The sequence below is a fragment of the Cebidichthys violaceus genome, unplaced genomic scaffold, assembly GCF_023349555.1.
Source record: "Cebidichthys violaceus isolate CVI_PGR_0920_01 unplaced genomic scaffold, fCebVio1.0.p SCAF_12, whole genome shotgun sequence".
Lineage (NCBI taxonomy): Eukaryota > Metazoa > Chordata > Actinopteri > Perciformes > Stichaeidae > Cebidichthys > Cebidichthys violaceus.
In genome coordinates this window covers 15,808,277-15,828,249 of record NW_027176285.1, presented here as the reverse complement: position 1 = coordinate 15,828,249, position 19,973 = coordinate 15,808,277, and the positions used below count along the sequence as shown (strand labels likewise).

General features: G+C 44.5%; 4 protein-coding genes across 8 annotated transcripts in view; 2 read left to right on the top strand and 2 right to left on the bottom strand.

The window, feature by feature from the left end:
- The first annotated feature begins 705 nt into the window (after positions 1–705).
- On the top strand, positions 706–11,872 carry pdcl (phosducin-like). The gene is made up of 14 exons (XM_068705656.1): positions 706–888; positions 975–1,058; positions 2,822–2,938; positions 4,003–4,143; positions 4,235–4,378; positions 4,885–5,066; positions 5,290–5,373; positions 5,626–5,872; positions 6,038–6,324; positions 6,971–7,118; positions 7,283–7,637; positions 9,982–10,166; positions 10,278–10,459; positions 10,796–11,872. Exons 1-14 carry the CDS (start codon positions 882–884, stop codon positions 11,357–11,359), a joined length of 2,727 nt encoding a protein of 908 aa, XP_068561757.1. The 5' UTR covers positions 706–881; the 3' UTR covers positions 11,360–11,872.
- Positions 11,873–15,095: 3,223 nt separating this feature from the next.
- Positions 15,096–16,872, bottom strand: rpl28 (ribosomal protein L28). Its single transcript, XM_068706716.1, has 5 exons — positions 16,804–16,872; positions 16,206–16,293; positions 15,797–15,920; positions 15,352–15,470; positions 15,096–15,236 (listed from the first exon to the last, which is right to left on the bottom strand). The coding sequence occupies exons 2-5, from the start codon at positions 16,284–16,286 to the stop codon at positions 15,147–15,149; spliced, it is 414 nt and encodes a 137-aa protein (XP_068562817.1). The 5' UTR covers positions 16,287–16,293; positions 16,804–16,872; the 3' UTR covers positions 15,096–15,146.
- A 218-nt stretch (positions 16,873–17,090) lies between these two features.
- Positions 17,091–19,500, top strand: LOC137869346 (uncharacterized). Of its 3 annotated transcripts, none has more exons than XM_068706712.1 (6): positions 17,091–17,440; positions 17,622–17,736; positions 17,975–18,087; positions 18,380–18,479; positions 18,601–18,722; positions 18,867–19,500. In XM_068706712.1, the coding sequence occupies exons 1-6, from the start codon at positions 17,410–17,412 to the stop codon at positions 19,040–19,042; spliced, it is 657 nt and encodes a 218-aa protein (XP_068562813.1). In that variant the 5' UTR covers positions 17,091–17,409; the 3' UTR covers positions 19,043–19,500. The 3 variants fall into 3 exon arrangements, with proteins under 3 accessions (XP_068562813.1, XP_068562812.1, XP_068562816.1); XM_068706711.1 differs by having other exon boundaries at positions 17,091–17,500; XM_068706715.1 differs by lacking the exon at positions 17,091–17,440 and having other exon boundaries at positions 17,519–17,736.
- A 264-nt stretch (positions 19,501–19,764) lies between these two features.
- Positions 19,765–19,973, bottom strand: part of sec16a (SEC16 homolog A, endoplasmic reticulum export factor) — a 15,755-nt gene continuing 15,546 nt past the window's right edge. For all 3 annotated transcript variants that reach the window (XM_068706708.1, XM_068706709.1, XM_068706710.1), the window contains one exon: positions 19,765–19,973. This exon is cut by the window's right edge and continues 1,376 nt beyond it. The gene's annotated coding sequence lies outside the window, so the exon portion shown is untranslated.

Here is a 19,973-nt window from a genome sequence, read left to right as displayed (position 1 = left end):
CCACGTGAACTGAAGAGCCAGGATGTGCAGCTCAGCGATCGGACGAAGAACCAATGAGCCAGAAACACAGATTTAGCTTCATTTTTCAAATGTTTCTACTTCCTGCACTTCCCACTTTAGTGTGCATTTGAATGTACCGTGAAGTATTGCATATTTTTGGATGCAACGAAATCTATAGATGAAGCTGTATTATCATAAACAAGGAGGTCAAAGCATGCAGTCCTCTTCACTACTGCAGAGCTTTAGCACAGGTTTCACCAATAACGTTGAGGACGTGCCGGTGAACCAACACCTACACTGAAGCGGCGAATGTGATCCAGAACAAGTTTCATCTTCAAATTAATTATACCTTTTCACAGGTTTTTCTCACTGACGTGTTGAAATGTGTTCCATGGAGCTGAACAACAGGTCTATTGTGTGTGTGCTGTGAACCGAAAAGGGGAAAAACCCGGAGGAAGCACTTGTAGGCTTTGCTTTAATCGCATCCCACGGTATCGGCCAATATCCTCCAAAAATTAATATGTCTAGTCAAAAATATGAATGTCACTGTGTTAGCATGAGGGGAGGAAACATGGTGGGGGGGGGGGTAAAAGCATTGCAGTTGCAGTGAGTCTCTGTGCACCAGCAGGGGGCGATAAGGACACGTGAACGCGCACTTCGACTGGCGCCTCCGTCCCACTTCCCACTGTTCCTCGGGACGGCAGGTAAAGGCGCAGTGCGGCGGGGCTGCAGCACTCACAGACAGGACTTAACCTGTTGGATTGCTGGTCGTCCTGCTGCTCTCTCACTGTCTGTCTCTCCTCCTTTTCCTGGATTGTTACACTTTTCTTTACAGTTTTTCGGAGTTTGACATGAGTCTTTCCTGAACTGAGGCTGCTGTAATGAGATGTGAGTATTGCTGCTGCTGCTGCTGCTGTTGTGTCTTCCCTTTCTGCTACTGAACTAAAAACATTAATGTCAAACTGTTGTTGAAGCCTCTTTCCTAGGATCAGTGTGTGCTCTGCTCTTGCTGCTGCGGGAGCCTGCATGCCGGGGTGATGAGGTTACCTCAGACACAGGTAGGTGAGAGGTCAACGTTCTTGGGTGTTATTTTACATTTTTTTACATTATACTGTAATATCTGTTAGTCTGAGTATTTGCTTCTCTAATTGCTGCCACGGGTCAAACGCATGTTCAATAGAGTCTTTTCTTTCTCCCTGTGGTTTTAATAGTTGAAATCTTCTTATATTTAATTTTTCTTTAGGGTAACTTAATTAACTTAATTGATAAGGATGTAGGAGAGGCCTTTTCACTCATATGTATAGATTGCATATAGGCTTTATTTATTGCACTGTGTGCGACGGCTGAATAAAATACTACTATTACTACTTATCAGGTCTTCTGATTCTGACTGCGGTTAAGCTGCCATTAGAGGCTAGACATTCCGCTCACCCTGATAACAAAGACAGGCCCCGGCAAGCCCGTCCCCCGAACAATAACACGATTCATCAGCTAGACAGGGGCACTGCCAAACAAATGTTATGTATCTGACATCATGTTTCATCATATTTTCCTTCTCGCGTTGATTATAATAAAGGAAAGAGTAGCATCGGGAGGCCTGCTTTTTCAAGACCATGAAATTGGATGCAGGTGTTCCTAGCAGTGAAGCCCTCCAGACAGACTTCTCCTGCCTGACCTGTGTCCAAACATGTAGTCTGACCTGTAGAGGCAACTGCCACCCCCTCCCACCTTTTAGACACACAATCTACCATCCTGCCCTCGGGCCAACGTTATCTGCTCCCTCACACATGTGAACAAACATGTGTCACCACCTCTTTCTTTTCATGCCGTTCCTGCCTTTCTATACCGGCCAAGTCGTGTACGATCTCTCGAGTTTCCTCTGTGCGTGTGAGATTTGAATTCTTGTGGCAAAATGAAATCAGATAGTGTCCATGTAGTTTACATAGCAGGCAGATGAGGTGTCTGATCCGTAGGCTTCGCTGTTAGGAGGACGGAGGACGGAGGACGGAGGACGGGGGCTGCGTGGGCAGACGGAGGCGTGTTTTTGCATGTGCAAGGATTTGGACTCCGGTCAAAATGATCTGCAGTGAGGTTGCTCAAGATCAATGACTACACAGTTCACGTATCTGTAATGCTACACCCTGGACTGTCTCTATGAACTTGTAGTAGTCCTTGCATACGTTGTAGGATGAAGGAATGTGTGTTATCTGCCAGCATGTGGGATTTAATGTCTCACATCTCTGTCAAAAGACAGCCCCCCCCCCCCCCCCCTCCTCCTCCACCCCTGTTTCTGTGCTTAAGAACAAACTTTATTTAGGAATTCTGCTGATGTTTAACAACTGCGTTTACACTTAATACGACCCACTGAAGAGAACTAGTCTATGAACCTCGTTCCCTAAGATGTTTACCAAATTAGAAAGTATCGCTAAGAAATGATGAGGAGTCTTATATAAGGAGCTTATCTCACCTCTCTGCAGCATGTCTCTCAAGACTTTTTTTTTTGTTAATCAGTCTTTATGCAAGATGTTGAATATGTATGATACAATCTCTGACAACAAGTGCTGCACTGGGAGCAGGAATGAAATAGAATTACATCACTTTAATGCCAGATGTTTCAAATGAATAAAAGTGTTTCCTGACATTTCAATCTGAGACTCCGTTTCCGGCCAAAAGTTTTTAGAAGTGAGGCTCCAAAGTTTGTGCTAAGACAGATGTTTTGTGTAGGAGCAGGTCAATATTTGACCTCACAACGTCGTTTATGATCTGCCTGCCCGAGTTGTATGTAAGGATTTGTCTTCTTTGTGTGTTTTTTTTCCCACAGTGAACCCATGCTGCTATTTCCCCTGTCAGCACTGGGGTGTGTGTGTAAATTATGGTGAGGACAAGTATGAGTGTGACTGCACTCGTACCGGCTACAGCGGAGAAAACTGCACCGTCCGTGAGTCTGTTGTTATTGCATTTTTTAAGGAATTTGAAATATTCTGTTCTTCCTTTGTACACAAGACGGATGGATTAGAATGTCAGGCCGATGAAAACGGCTATTTAATTGAGTTGTTTAATCAGGAAGTAGTGGAACTTAGCCCCTGGCTCACAGAGCTTGGACTTCTTGTCTAGACCCAAATATTTGGAAACGGGAGCAACTGCCAGAACGAGACCAGCTGGATCAGAGCTGCTCCTGCTGATCTCTTTACAGTCCATCTATCCATCCATCCACCATCTCTTCTGCTCTGCTTCACAGTAACAAGGAGCCCTCACACACCGCGGTCCTTACATCACACTCACCAGGCGTAATACCAATTAACCGTCGCTTTGATTGTGCAGAGAGACAACAGGGAAGTAAGAGTGGGAGCAGCAGGGCGGAAAACAAAAGGAATGTGGAACAGGAAGAGGGGAAATGGGATTGAAACACTTTTTTTGTTTCAGCTTCGGGATTTTAGAAACATGAATCTTACTAGACAGTCGACGGCTAGCTGGTGTACATAGTGGAGCGTGGAGCGGCTAAGCTATTTCACTGTGAGAGTTGCTGATAGAGACCAAACACAGAGCTAAAAGAGAGACTCACATTCGTCAGGTGGTGAGAAAAACGACTCCAAATGAAAGCTAAAGTGATTAAACACACCTTGAATGAGCCGTCATCATATCAGTTGATATTGTGGTTTTAATGGAGCATCATCTAAAAGAAACTGTTCACTTTAATTAGCTCAAACCTTTGACACTTTTGGGGCCCCTGGGACCGTGGCCCCTCCTCTGCCTGGTTGGTGATCCCTCCTGACCAACAGGATGCTAGAACTCCTGATAATTAGACTGAATCGCCACTTTTGTATCACAGCCGAGTAATTCACCGGGTCTACAACACCAGGACCCGTCTTGCTGAGTATCCTCTCGGACTGTGATTTATTGACTTTGACATGCTGAGGGAAATCCTAGCTGCCCTAACTTCCTGTAAAAAATATTTTGTTAAGTAAAGTTTTTTTTTTTTGAATGTGTCCTCCCACACCACAGCGGAGTTCTGGACCAGAGTGCGTCAGTTCTTAAAGCCCAGTCCAGAAGTGGTGCATTACATTCTCACACACTTCAGCTGGCTCTGGGACGTCGTCAACTACACCTTCCTACGGGACGTCCTCATGCGGCTGGTTCTAACGGGTCAGCTGTTCATTCATCCAGTGCAGTTCATTCAGGGTTGTCACATATTCAAACGTGTCTAATAACTTCTTTTTTATTTTTATTTTAACAGTGAGGTCCAACTTAATACCCAGCCCTCCAACCTACAACTCCAAGTATAGCTACCTCAGCTGGGAGTCCTACTACAATCTGAGCTACTACACTCGGATTCTGCCCCCAGTGCCCAACAACTGCCCCACAGTTCTGGGAGTGAAAGGTTAGCCACTCATTCACGTTTCACTAGGTGTCGATACAAGTATTGTTTCGCTATCTGTACAGAACCCAAGTATTGTATTGTCACTAGTACCAAAAATAGTTAGCCATACAGCCCTATAATATATTCATATCACATTATGATCATAGCAGATAATACTCAAAGTAGCTTAAATGAAGCACAGTACTTGAGTAAATGTAGTTACTTTCCACCACTGCATCATTTTGATATAATATTTCGTTATGAGGTGCAAATGTGTGACAGCACCAGCAGCATCTAACGCACAACAGGTACTTTGCTCTCCACAGCGACATGCGCGCCGGTTATAGACCTTGACTGGTGCAGAAGCAGCAGCAGCAGCAGCAGCAGCAGTGTGATGCGTTCACTGTATCAGCAGTGTGATGCGTTCACTGTATCAGCGCTGTTGTCCCTGACGCACTATTTCCAGTATTATGACTGGAACGCGCTGGTTGTTGTATCTGTGTTTTTGAACGGTGTTTTCTGTTCAGGCAAGGCTGGGCTGCCTGACCCTGAGCTGCTGGTTGAGAGGCTGCTGATGAGGAGGACGTTCAGACCCGACCCGCAGGGCTCCAACCTCATGTTCGCCTTCTTCGCACAACACTTCACCCACCAGTTCTTCAAGACCTACAACCGCATGGGTGTGGGCTTCACCAAGGCTGAAGCGCACGGGGTCAGTCCGTTCACAGCTTTAGTAACAACACACTTTATTTTGAAGAGCACTCTTCCTGCTACGACTTTAGGTTCACGGTTGGTTTTGGGGTAGGACAAAAAAAAAACCCTCACAGAGGAGACTTTGTCTTTGTAGCTCAACAGCTTTGCATGCATGCTGTGAATAAATGAATTCCCGTTATTAATTTCCTCTTCACGTTCGTGTGTTGTTGTGTCGCATCCAGGTGGACGCAGGGCACGTCTACGGAGACAACCTGAAACGTCAGCTTCAGCTCAGGCTTCACAAAGACGGGAAACTCAAGTATCAGGTGAAACAATCAAAGCTGGGGAAAAGAGAAACGTTCACGTGTTGCTCAAGATTAGAGCAAATACTTCTCATTCCAAGGGCAGAGTGAAACCACTCACTGATCTTATCGTCTAATTTAATCTGCTGGTGTTGCCTCAGATGGGGAAACACCTAGCACGCTTTCTAACATGTTGCTGCAGGAATATGGAGTGAACTGTCAGATGAAGTGGAGATGTTTTGGGAAAGACATGATTTTTTTTGTCTCTTCTTTTAGCTAGTTGACGGAGAGATGTACCCTCCCTCTGTAGCGGATGCACCGGTGAAGATGAGCTACCCCCCCGGGATCCCTCCTGAGACTCAGATGGCTATTGGTCAGGAAGTGTACGGCCTCCTCCCGGGTTTGGGAATGTTCGCCACGCTGTGGCTCAGGGAGCACAACCGAGTGTGTGACATCCTGAAGGCGGAGCATCCCACCTGGGACGATGAGCAGCTGTTCCAGACCACGCGATTCATCATCATTGGTGAGCTGCGCAGCATTATGACGGAAGAGTTTTAGACAGTTTGGGAAATACTTTGAATGAATCCTATTCCTTAATAATACGCTGCACTTTTTCTTTAATGCGTTTATAACTGTAACTTTTGTATTATGTTTGTCCCTCTCTGTGTCTCTGCACCTTTCCCTTCAGGTGAGACAATAAAAATAGTGATCGAGGAGTATGTGCAGCACCTCAGTGGATACATGCTGCATTTGAAGTTTGATCCCACTCTGCTGTTTAACTCCAACTTCCAGTACGGGAACCGCATCGCTCTGGAGTTCAGCCAGCTCTACCACTGGCACCCCTTGATGCCCGACAGCTTCCTCATTGATGGAGATGAGCTGTCCTACAAGCAGTTCCTCTTCAACAACTCCGTCCTCACTCACTACGGCATCGAGAAGCTGGTGGACTCCTTCTCTCGGCAAGTCGCCGGCCAGGTAACAAACCATACCATGTGATGTCTAAATTATGCAGCAATGAAAACATGTTCTTAAGCGTGTGGTTGATTGGAAGCTCCGATAGTTGTGACTAACTCTTAGTTAGTTGGAACTATGGGATGTAATCTGAAGTGTTGGCAGCTTCAAATAGCCACAAAGTGTTTCTTGGCGTTCACACGTTCTGTTTTGCTGGATTTGTGTCCTGTTAGCGATAAACGTTGAGCACTGAAGGGGCTTGGCTCATGTGTTGATACAGTTGTGACCAACTGAGGCTGGTCGGGGTTGTTATAGTCGTACTGACGCTTTATGTTGGCCTGAACCCAAAGTACACCTTTTAAAAAAGAGGGAAGACGTGCAATAACAGTCATAGCTACTAAAAAGGTTAATGTGCTGAAGAGAAACAAATATTGATATGGTTTTTTTGGGTTGCCTGCCACGTACAGAAAATGCATATACTGGCTGGGAAAAATACAGTTTTTTTAATTACACTTTTCACATAGATCACTACTTTTACTAGCCTACATTAGCATACACTTTTGATATTTAATCTCAAGGTAGTCGTGTACATGCATACAGTATTTGGTGTATTGTCATTTTTTATTTTTTTTTACATTAATACTTCATTCTTAAACCTTTTGTCCTGCAGGTTGGCGGTGGCTTTAACACCAACGCCGTGGTGGCCAAAGTGGCCGTGGTGACCATTAAGGAGTCCCGCAAACTCCGCATGCAGCCCTTCAACGAGTACAGGAAGCGCTTCAACCTCCAGCCGTACACATCGTTCAGACACTTCACTGGTACGGGAGACAGCTCAGAGCATGTGATGCTTCACTCATACAACTCTGTCAGCTGAGCGCACATTCTCATTCTCCTCCATCTTATCCAAAGTCATAGATTAGTCCTTGGTGCATCGTATTGTAGATCCCTTTATTAACTGCGCGGTACTTGTGATTATTTGCAGATGACGAGGAGATTGCCCGTGAGCTTGAAGAGTTCTACGGGGATATTGATTCTCTTGAGTTTTATCCCGGCATGCTGTTGGAGAAAACGCGTCAGGGGGCCATTTTCGGAGAGAGCATGGTGGAGATGGGCGCCCCCTTCTCCCTTAAAGGCCTCCTGGGAAACCCTATTTGTTCTCCAGCTTACTGGAAGCCCAGCACGTTTGGGGGCAACGTCGGCTTTGACATAGTGAACTCTGCCACGCTGAAGAAGCTGGTCTGTCTGAACACTAGGACGTGTCCTTATGTGGCGTTCAGAGTACCAATGGAGGAGCAATCAAAAGGAGGGAGTGATGACAGTAAAATAAGGACTGATGAGCTTTGACTCGCATATGATCCATATGTTAAGGTAAAAGAGGCTGCTGTTGCTGCAAAACCAGAAAAGAAGTTTGTGTAGAGAAGGTGCAGCAGTGGTTGTTTGAATGTCACTGGAGAATCAGACAGGACTCAGCTCAGTATCAGAGCTCGCCGCACATGAGCGAATCAGTGAGTATATTAACATGTAATTTGTGTTAAATGCTTTGTGCCTGAATACCTAAATACCATCATGTTCACACTGTCCAGTAATGACAGTATGTATCGTCTGTGGATTTATTTAAAGAGTAATGATGGAGTCAGTCATTGAAATAAAACTATAGACACAAACGTGGATAATTGTCCGTTTGTTTCAATTGGCAGTGGTTAAAATATGTTGTGGTTCACATTGTTCTGTGGTTCTCATGAGTCAGTATTCCCACTTTCATGTCGAACTCACCACTTCTTGTAAATCCTGTTTGTTTTGGCTTGAAGTTGAATAATGACGGGAACAGACAGACAATAGCGGGATCTATGTTTTATCAATAAACAAGATGCACAGCAACATTTAAAAACACATTAAAACCTTTTGGCTTTAAATATGTATCTAAATGGGGATTCATATCTGACCAAACATAAAATCTACAACGACCTTTGTTGGAGAGCCTGTCAGCAGTGGTCGTAGTAGTAGCAGCAGTGGTACTATCTGTCATATTTCACAGTCACAACGCCCTCTTGTGGTGAAGCTGAGAACTGCATAAAAATATTCCTGCATCTCCTAAGTCAGTGCACGGAACCCGGATGAACCGTGGAACCGTGTTGCCTTTACGCACTCTCTGTAACGTCCAACTTTCCGACACGGTTACTTCAGAAAACGACCCCATCACACTCCATACTTCAAAATCAGATTTAGATAACAATAACGCTAGAATTTAACTCTGCAGATCAGCTATTTTGAGTGCCTATGGTGTGGTTGAGGTGTTTGACTAACTAAAACAAATATATTTTAAATATGCGTATTTGAGGCAATATACTAATACAGTTGTTACAAACATCACATATTGAGTGTTGCTACTTTGTTTCCTGTTATGTCCGAAACAGTCCACACCATAAATGCAGCTTAAACCGCAACTATTCAGCGGAGTGACGGTTGTCGTTGCGCTTGCGCCTCCTATTTACGACATTTTCGGTATTCCTGAAGGCATCATACTCCGGCAGAGTGGTTTGCGGCTAAACTAGCAGATTAGCAGGAGTGAGCTCTGGGAGTTGGTGGTATTTTTCTAACCTTAGCTGGACATACAATCAAGGTAAGATAACTAATGGACATTATCATGTTTTTGTAGTTGCGTAAAATGTCAAGAGAGATTGAATAAATACGCACTCGGTGTATGGCTAGCTAAGGTTGTATCAGGAAGTCAGTGCAATACGAGTTAGCTCAGATGCTAACCTAAAACGCCCTATGTCCTACTTCATAAACAAGATTACTGGGTCGGCTCTATCCTCTTTACAGTAGCGTCGAGGTACTTGAGGACACCTGCAAAAAGAGCGAAGAGCTAGCTAACGATATATCTCTTGATTTAATGCTAACTGTCGTAGCTGTCACAGGGATTCACAGACAACCTAGCTAACAGTGAACGTTAGGCTGCAGGCCTTCGCTCCTACTGTTTACTATGTGTTAAATACATTTTAGTGGCAGTGGAGAAATATGGCAACGATATCAAACAAAAGAGCTGTAACCGTAGTCGGACATAATATTATTTTTGCTTCCTTGCCGCTGTTAAAATGAGAGGGGGTGTCTGTCTCCTCGTCTCTCCATCTGTGCACAATAGTTGGACTTACACACGGCTCAGTGCATCATTAAAGGCCTCTCAGCCCAAGTTGTGTTGACACACTTATCATAAGCTATGCATTATGCAGTTGCCCTATTTTTTTTTGACATAAGCCCTTTCTAGGCTAACCTATGACAGCTTGGATGGCTGTCAATCAGGATTATTATGCTCCACTGAATGAAAACAGTTGTTTATCTGTAGAGGTTTCATCTGATGAGGGGTTAAAGATAAAAGCAGTATTGTCTCACCATCAGCTGCGGCTCATGCAAATTATTAGTCAAATTACTCAATAGAATGGAGACAGACTTCCTTATTCAAATATAGTCTAGGGATTTTAAGGCACAAGCACATTGGATTAGTTCGTATTGAGGTTGCTCAGTACAGACTAGCCTCTGCTTGCAGTACAAAGATGAAGAATGAGCTCATGAGTCAACACTGTGCCTCCTTCTCATATGAAAGAGTTAAGCTTCCTGTAAATGGCATTAGGGAGTTGCATTCGTGTCCCATCTTAACGCATTGAAAACTTCTGCCCTCAGGTGAGCCGTTGTAATGACGACTCTGGATGACAAAATTCTGGGTGAGAAGCTGCAGTACTACTATAGCAGCAGTGAGGATGAAGGCAGCGACAACGAGGATGAGGAGGGGGAGAACAAGACCATCCGGGACGCTAACGTCGGGGAGCCTGAAATAGACTACAGCGCCGATGGAAGTGCCGTCAACACGGGTAATGACACAAACGCACACGCGCCATGAAAAGCACTGTCTAAATAAGATCACCGTGCAAAACTTTGTAAAAGGAATTACTGTGACGGTAAAACTGTCTGTTCTCTCTCAGGACCAAAGGGTGTCATCAATGACTGGAGGAAGTACAAGCAGCTGGAGGTGGAGCAGAAACAGGAGCAGAAGAAAGAGATGGAAAGACTGATCAAGAAGCTGTCGATGACCTGCCGCTCCGACCTCGACCTGGAAAAAGACAAGGAGAAGGAGAAAGCGCTGCAGGAGAAAATCAAGGGCAAAGTGAGTAGGATGAGGACAAACCGTCGACACGGGAAAGAAAGAAACGGGACACTTGCTGTGGGAAGAGGCTAAATACAGGCCTGATATTAATTAAAAGCAACCTCGTTAACATGGTGGAATCCCTGCAACCTCCATCCTCTAATTATGGATTAGTGATACATTTGGTTTCTCTTTGTAATAATGCATATGCCAAGTAATTTACATACACATATCTTCTGCCCTGAGAAGTGTATCGTTGTCATAGAGTTATAATTAGCCAATGTAGAAGTACTTAAACCTCCAGAGCACTGTTCCCTTTAGTAGCTGAATGTGTTCTCCTCTTCGTCTTCCCCACAGATGACCATGCAAGAGTACAACATGCTCCAGGAAGACGAGGATGACGAAGACTTCCTCCAGCATTACCGCATGCAGCGCATCGCAGAGATGCGCCGCCAGCTGTGCAGCGGCAAACGCTTCGCTCAGGTCTACGAGCTGAACGGCGGCGAGGACTTCCTGGAGGCTTTGGACAAGGAGGACAAAAGCACCCTGGTCATGATCCACATCTACGAGTCCGACATCCCGGGCTGCGAGAGCATGAGCGGCAGCCTGATGTGTCTGGCTCAGGAATACCCGCTGGTGAAATTCTGCAGCGTGCGCAGCTCGGCCATCAGCACCAGCGCTCTGTTCAGAGACAGCGCTCTGCCCGCTCTGCTCGTTTACAAAGCAGGAGACCTGATCGGCAACTTCGTGCGGGTGACGGACCAGCTCGGGGAAGACTTCTTCGCCGTGGACGTGGAGGCGCTGCTGCAGGAGTACGGCCTGCTGCCCGACAAGCCCCCCATCGTCTCCAAGACGGTTCGCAACGGAGCCATCGTACAGAACACTATGAGCGATGAGGACTCGGACCTTGATATAGACTAGAGCCGGTTTCGTCTGCCATGACACACACACACACACACACACACACACACACACACGCGCGTACACAGTCTGCATGGACTAGAGCTGATTTTTATGTACGTGGACCACCGTAGTGATGACGGGTTGAGCCAGGATTGCTGTGTTACTCCTCATACAGCCGGCGTCGAAGCAGAACCAAATGCACAACACAACATCATGGCCGAATGATTTCCCTCCTGACGTCAATCCACGGTAAACATAAGTTATAATGATTAAAATGGAGGAGCTGTCGTACGCAGTGAGAATGATGTAGATGTTAGTTTGTTTTGTTTGAGCTGTGATTCTTTTATTTATTCATTGTGTTAACATACAATCCCTGTTTTGTCTCATTTGCATCTTCATTGTATTAAATGTGTTTCACGCTGTAGAATACAAATCCTGCAACCCAAACTGACTTGTAGTTAATTTTATAACTTTTATATGTGCTGTACCATTTCAAATAGTGAGGAGAATAAACTAAATGTTTGGACACAGTGCCTGTCGTATTGTTGTTGTTGTTTTTTTAATTTCTCAAACAATAAAACAAAAACTATACTAACAGTGAAAGGTTTGTTTCCTGCTGAGTTCAGCATAATAGAGCTATGATGAAGCCACTGTTCACTACCTGCTCAGCACCAAACAGCAGACAGACAGTTAGAGACTAGCTGGTGATCAGTGGAGCATGGAACAGCTTGGAAAGACAGAAATGTCCCTCAAGAGAAGGTTCACCACAGCTTTTATAAGTTGGCAAAAAATGTAATTTTACTTTGACTCAGTCGGTCAAAGTAAATAACCAGATATTAAACACACTAGGCTGCTGAGTTCATCCTGTAAGTATCTATTTATTGTATTCACAGCTCAGATGAACACAGGTAGCGTCGGACATCGTGGACTTTATTCAGAGCAGTTTGACTTGTCTCACAGGTGTAGTTAATGTCGTTAGGAACAGAGCATCGTTACAGTTAGTAGCTCCACCTGTGCTTTTCCTGCTACCAGTCGAACGATCTGCTGTGGAAAAAGTTCTGTACCCAAGATAAGGAATCCAAACTACTCAATGTTCATCAGCTGAAGGGGATGAAAAACGTCACTATATAAGTCTTATAAAATGACAATAATATCATCGCTATCATAACAACAAAATGTGGTTCCAGTCAGCAGGTTTAATCTGCTGTCTTTCAGCCTCCACTGTGCTGATACACCAGCATTCAAAAGGCTCCGTTCCAGTTCAGTGAACTCTCCAGAGCTGATTCGTCTGACTCAGTGAGGTCAACTCAATCCTTTCCACTCAATACTCACTCTGGAGAGGAAGAACCGGGTTAGAGCTCATCCCTGCAACCATATCAAAAAACTCCCTACTCGATAATAATCACTGCATCATTTTGACTTGTCCCCACGGGCCACAATATAACAACTTTATTATATTGAACAATTGAGTGACACAGACGACGGCTGAAGTTGTGTGTGAAGCTCTTCAGTGGACGCCAGGCTAACGTAGCCTAGAAATAAGTCCTCAGCAGCAGGGAGAGGCAGAGCAGCGCCAGCAGCAGGAGGGTGGTGTCCTCCTGGAGGAGAGCAGCTGAGTCGTGCAGGTCATGTCCACAGAAGGCATGCTCCAGCAGAAGATGGGTGTCTGCGCTGATGCCTGCATGGAAGGGAGAAATACCGTCACATCATCGTCATGTGCGACATATATTGTGCTGCTAGAAGGCTCTTTTGTGGCAGAGTAGATTTACATTTCACTTCATTGACCCTCTGGTGCTTGTATGACCCCGTAAGCCTGATTGCATCCCACATTGCCACGAAATCAATGGCAACTAAGGCTACGGGGGCTCTGCCACAACTTTGCTCGCTCAATGCAGTAAATCTGCTGGAAGCTTTGGGGATGTTTTAGTTCGCTGAAGAGACCGGCGAGTCGAGATACACACCGTGTTCTGACCATTCGTCCCACAGGTGCTGGGCATCCTCACTGTGATGGTCGCTGTGTTCGTGGTGATCTGGGTCTGTGTTTAAAAATCACAAAACACACTGAAGTCATGAATACGTGTAGTGGGTTCTCTGGGTGAGGTCAAACAACTAAAAACAGAAAACGCTGCATGATAACATGGAGGAATGAAGGCAGCGTGGAAAGGATTAAGAGACAGGAGACAGGAAATGAGAGTGAGGGGAAAGAGGAGCAGCTGGGTGGACCTTGGGGGGCAGAGCATTGAAAAACAGACTAATATGTATTTCAGCATTGGTCCCACGATGCTGGCCTATAGTATTCGCCTTGTCTCAAAGGTTATATTTGCACAAACAAGATCAATGTGTACTGGTGTAAAATGGATAATTAGAATAAGAGTAAAAAAAAGGAATATGACGGATGAACATTCAAAGAAAAGACATTTTTCTTACTTCATTTGTATATATACTGTATATATATATATATATATATATATATATATATATATATACATATATATATATATATATATATATATATATATATATATATATACATATATACAGTATATATATATGGATGGTTAAAGACTCCGTACCATTTGAGTGATGCAAGAGCATCCGCTTGAGTTCCCTGAGGGCTTGGGTGAGGTTCTCCAGCCGGTCATGAAGGTGGATGTTCTCCTCTATCAGAGCATGAATCGTATCCTGCAGTTCAAAGCTCCGACTTTGCAGGACCAGTAGAGCCACGGGCATGAAGAACAGCACGGGCCCCAGTCCCCTCATAGCGACCGGCACAGATCACATCTTCAGAAGCCGAGCCGTCCCTCTCACAGCGGCGGCGTCTCGGTCCCGAGTCAGAGAGATGATTGCTGCAGTGGACTTTTCATCAGCTTGTACTCAAGGGGAGGTGACAACAGTTTATTTCTTTCCGAAGCCATAGTTGGAAAGCTGCCAGTGGGCTGCTTTAAAATCTATCCAATGTTTCCACCTCGGTGGTTACTGTGACTAAAGCAACAGGCCCTGTCCGCTTCAGTATGAGCTACTGCTTCAAACTGTGTAAAAAAAATAAAGAAAACAAATGTTAAGTGTTGAGTTCTTCAGAGATTTGTGTAAAATAGTCTAAAAACTATGGGTAGAAAGAGAAGCTATGTGCCAACTGGGAGCACAGATAACCAATGACCTCCTCCTGTTCGATTAGTTGCAGCTCATTTCTGTCACATGTAGTTCAGCGTGAACATCATCACTGAGACATCAGAGGTCAAGAGGATGGGGCTCCAAGACTCGGATGAGATTATATTCCCTGAATGAGTGTGTTGATTTCAGCCTCTGGAGGTTGTTCTGGTGCTGAGATCATTTACTGATTGACCCGTTTCTAGTCACAACAGCTACAGTTTGAAGTTTTGGGAGGAAAAAGCAAGTCAACAAATGTAATAGTAATATTTACAACAGACATGTTTCCTGTTATAATATAGTTGTTCTGGTTATAAAAGGCATTAACTCTGTTCAAAGGTTATCATCTGTATTACATTTCCATGTGTGAGACCGCTTCCTTTAATATAACTCATAACTATAAAACTCTGACTTAATCCTTCACTGATCTTGCCAGGAAGCTTTGCTCATTTACACTCTCCCAAAAGTATCAATAACTATGACCATCATGCATTAAAGACTCCTGTGGAATAACTCCATTACTATATAACTGGTCAGATATCTTCATCCTTCACATCAGAAGCCACTGATGTAGTACGGATCCAGTTAAGACACAGAACAATGTGGGTTTTTTTTTTTTTCCAAACAAGAAGCTTTTATTTATGTATCATGTGTCTCTCTATGCCGTCTTGGCAGCCTTGGTGCGCTTCTTCTTGACCACGACAGGCTTCTGGCTCTTCAGGATGGCGCTGGCGCGACGCAGGGCGGCCTGGGGGACACAAAAGACGCTCAGATTATTTTCCCGAAACGCTTTGAAATATGAGCTACACATTAAGACGGACCGCCACACAAATAACAACTTCAGCGTCACACATGGAGCTCACCATGCGCAGGTCCTTTCGGTACTTGTTCTTGCTGATGATGTGCCTCAGGCTGTTCAGGGTGGCGCGAGAGTTCTTGTTGATGGTGATCTTCTCGTACGACTTGGCGGGTTTGTTCTGACCTGTGCGGCAAGAAAAACAAAGACGTTTTAATGACCACTGACAAAAAAAATATAACATTACATAAATCCTCTATATCCTTCTTAAAGTGACAGTGCTCAACTTAGACAGATCGGTCTATATTAACCAATTCCAGTATAAAGTGTTGTTGACGTTCGTTAAGAACAGCAGTCCGGTTGTACAACGTACATTCAGACGTATAACTCAAAATGACTCAGAACACCATGTGAGTGTCGGGTAAAGACGGTCTTATTCCATGCAGTAAATCACTTGTTTTACAGAAAATATGAAGCGCCTGAAGATGGAAGAAACCGCGTCAAAGGTTTACCTTTACGCTTCTTCAGCACCACCACGACCCCCTTGCCATCGGCAGCCGGCTGCACGCCGACGGTCTTCCTGTGCACCAAACCATTGAAGCGGAACGAGTTCTTGGACTTCAGGTTGTTGGCCTCCTGTCACACAAAGACACATAATTCAGAGAACCGAACAGGACAGCTTGTGTTGGTTGTACAAAAGACGAGACTATTGTGTATATATTTCACAATTAAGACCAGTCCTGTCATATGCTGTAAGCTACCCGGTCCACACGGAGCACTAAGTGTACAGTATGACAGCGGTATGTAGGCTTTCCAGTGTTCACACACCACATACTCGAATCCCTGGTTGGGGCTCGTACGTGTAGTGGTCTGTCAGTTAGGGGGTCTGAGCACAGAGACAGGCGGGTTAACGTTACTCACGGTGCTGTAGGTCTGTCCGTTCCTCTTGATGAGGAAGCTGGAGCAGTTCCTGATGACCATCCACTGCAAATGGGACGACATGATGAACCTGGACAAAACAAAAAGACAGCGATATTAAAAATGAAGAACATCTGAAAGCAACTTTTAAGTAGCAGTTGGAGGTACAGACACTGGATAGTTGCAGCTGACGGGCGTTATCTGTTTGCTACCATTTGTAATAACTTCAACTCAACGTGTTCACTTGGTTTCACGATTCTTACAGTTAGGTGGGGAAATTGTTGACTGAGTATTGTGAAAGATTATACGTGTGTGTATTCAACTATTGCACTCATATTAAGACAGCTTGGTTGTTGCATTAAAGCACAGTTAGCTCAAGTTAGCTCCAAAGCTGATGGATCACGACGAGGCCTAACATGAGCGACGTGCTCACAAATGTATCTTTCCATTCCTACATTATTCGAGGGCATTTTATGTCACATTGGATGTAAAACAATCACCACAAAATGAATAACTCACTCTCAGGGACTAAATACAAGTAGGAAGACACAATAAATACAGTTTAGCGTGCGGCTAATAGCTGCCGAGGCGACCACGTTACCTTTTAGCGGAGAAAGAGGACCGGAGAGACCGGAAACCGCTTTACGGAACCTCTATCACAGATCACTGCGCACCTACAGCTACTTCTTTATGAAACATTTGCCATCGAACACACATTTTATACGATTTTAAACATACAATAAATCGATAGGGTAATATTTATATTTTTACTGCGACACTAGAGCATATTAAATGTAATTTTTATCACGTACTAATTATCCGCAAACTCCAGCGGAGGAACACGTCTTCGCCGCGCTCGGTCAAAGACTGACGTCATTAATACGCGACTCGTGTTTACAGACAGCCGTCAAAATATTAATTTTCAAATGTCAGCTTGTTTTAACCCTAAAAGGAGTCATTAATTAGATGATGGCATGAGTGCACGTGAAGGACGCGCACAGAGTAAATTAGACTAATCTATTAGTAAGAATCTGCATTTTTTGGATGTAGATTTTGGGAAGTGTTAAGTGGATGGTGTCTGAATGTTGATGTGATTGGAAGCTGTTCACTAAGTTGTCAGAGGTCAAAGTCTTCTGTAAAATCGCTCGTTGTCAAGTTACAGTGAGGTGTAACATGGCACCTGCAAGCAGTGTCTTCATGTGAAAACATGGATGAAGCAGAAGATCTGGAGACACTTGGTGAGAAACTGTACTCTCTGATTTACCCAAAACATAGAGAGAATGCTGGAAAACTCACAGGTGAGGTGACCTGCGTGGCTCGCCTTTTCATTTTGATAATACAAAATTAAATCAAAGTTCCCAAGCCTCTGTGTGTGTGTGTGTGTGTGTGTGTGTGTGTGTGTGTGTGTGTGTGTCCCAGGTATGCTGCTGGAGTTGCCAGGTCCTGTCCTGAGTCAGATGCTGCAGGACAAAGCCACGCTGACCGCAGGCGTGGAGAAGGCCCTCCGAGCCCTGCAGCTGGCACAGGAGCCCAGGTACAGCAATGAGCACCTGATCTTCTCCCTCCATCATACAGTCTGGTCACAGTTTTTGTGGGTTCTCATGAGTCGTCATGTCTGAGCCAGATGTATTCCCGGCAGAGGAGCGAGGTTGTGTTCAGATGCAGAGGGACACAAACACAACATCAGTGATGTATTGTCAGAGTCTTAAAAAAAAAAGTCACACCATGGAATTCATGCGAGTGCATTAACATGTCACTGCACCTCTTTGCAGCGCGGCGCCATGTAAGGACGACGATGACGTCTCTGAGTCTTCTGACTCTCTGGGGGAGCAGCTGTTCGAGCTGGTGGATGTTTACCACACCGGCCACTCCCAGAAAATCACAGGTAAGCAACAAACACCTCATGTTATGCAGTGAGACTCAACATCAGCATGTTGGCATTGCCACTGTGAGCATGTTGCCATGTCAGCATTTAATGCTTAAGTAAAGCCTCACAGAGCAGCTGGAATGAACGTGGACTCTTAGTCTCATCGTCATTTATATGCAAATACATTTATGAGCAACTAATGTGTAATGCATGCTATACTATGACTTTTTAATGACATACAATATACTGTGACTTTTCTAATGTTTTTGATGTTTTTTTGTGATGTACTGAATCATTTGCTGTTCAACAGGAATGCTTCTGGAGCAGCACAAAGAGGCCGTTTTAAACCTTCTCTCAGACCCCAAACTGCTGGAAGAGCAGGTGACCTTCGCCCTGAAGACACTAAAAGAGTGCGTGACTCACTACTGTCGATCCCAAGTAAAATCTATTTAAAAAAAAAAGAACCAATTGTCTTTGATAAGTTTCGGTTAAGCCGCTGTTTGAAAGGTTGTTCCTGCTGCCTCCCTTCAGGCAGAGCGTGGAGGGGACCGACATCAGTGACGCATCAGACGCCGACGACGCGGAGAGGCTCGGAGAGAAGATCTTCTCACTGGTGGAAGAGCTGGATCCGCTTCACGCAAACGATATTACAGGTGACCTGATAGTTCCCTGTAGACATCATTGACTATATATCTTTGGACGTTTATCATCTTTATGTTATAGGCCTTGTGAGGCGTGGATAAAGCCTAAACACTAATGACATTTTGCTTCTATCCCTCTGCATTCTATTTGTGCAGGCATGCTGCTGGAGATGGACCCAGCTGCTCTCCAACAGCTGCTCAGTGACCACACGATGCTGGAGGTCGCTGTTCAGAAAGCACAAGCAGCGATGGACTCTCAGAATCAAACCCTCTCTACTGGACCAGAGGAGCACAGCGACGTTTCACACACAGAAGAAGACGTTAATAAATGAATGGCTTTGATGAACTCAGATGATATGATGCTGGACAGAGCGGGGCGCATCCCTTTAGGAGGTCATGGTAACACGCTTCACCTACGTAAGCGGCCATCTTTGTTTTATACTCGTCGAGTGGAGAGTCAAAGTTTGACTAAACCTGCTGTAAATAATTGAAAAGTCTAGTTAGCCCAAATTGCCCACTTTGTTAGCGCCTGATTGTCTTTCTCAGATAAATGGAGTCAGTCTCCCTTTATGAAACAAGTACGCAGAGATGTGGCTCCACCTGGGAGCCGAGCTATCATGACATGGTGATGTCACTGCTTGATGAAGTCGTTTACAGTGAGAGAGGATTCACTTCCAAGTCTGTCGAAGAAGTGACGATATGACAATTTAGTTTTTGTACTGTACATAATGATGTGAGTGTAAGTTGAATTGAAAATACAGAAGAATATATATATAAAAATGAAGAACTGTGCGTTTGCATTTCCATGTCTGTTAGGTAGAAATGAAACGCTAACCTGTAAATCAATTGTTATTTATTATTGATCATATTGGAGCTATTTATCCATCATATCTGTATTACTAGTTGTGCGTCGGCTCCACAGGTCACTCACTCTGGTACACACCCTCACCAACAAGCATTTGGAGATTTAACACATTTCTAAATATTTAATATACGATAATTCGCTTTATTTTGAAACCTCAAAATCCCGTAATGAATGAAACCAAACAGACAGTTCTTTCAAAGTGCTACAGAGCGCAAAAAATAACTTTATTACCATTTCCTTTTCACCGTCTGTATTCACCGATTCACGTCGAGAATGTTACACAAGGAACTCTGAAACATCGGGCAAAACTATTCCTTCTCTGAAACAAAAGGGGACCTTTTTAAAATCATAACCGGATGTCTACAAAAATCACTGGAGCGGGAACATTTAGGATGATT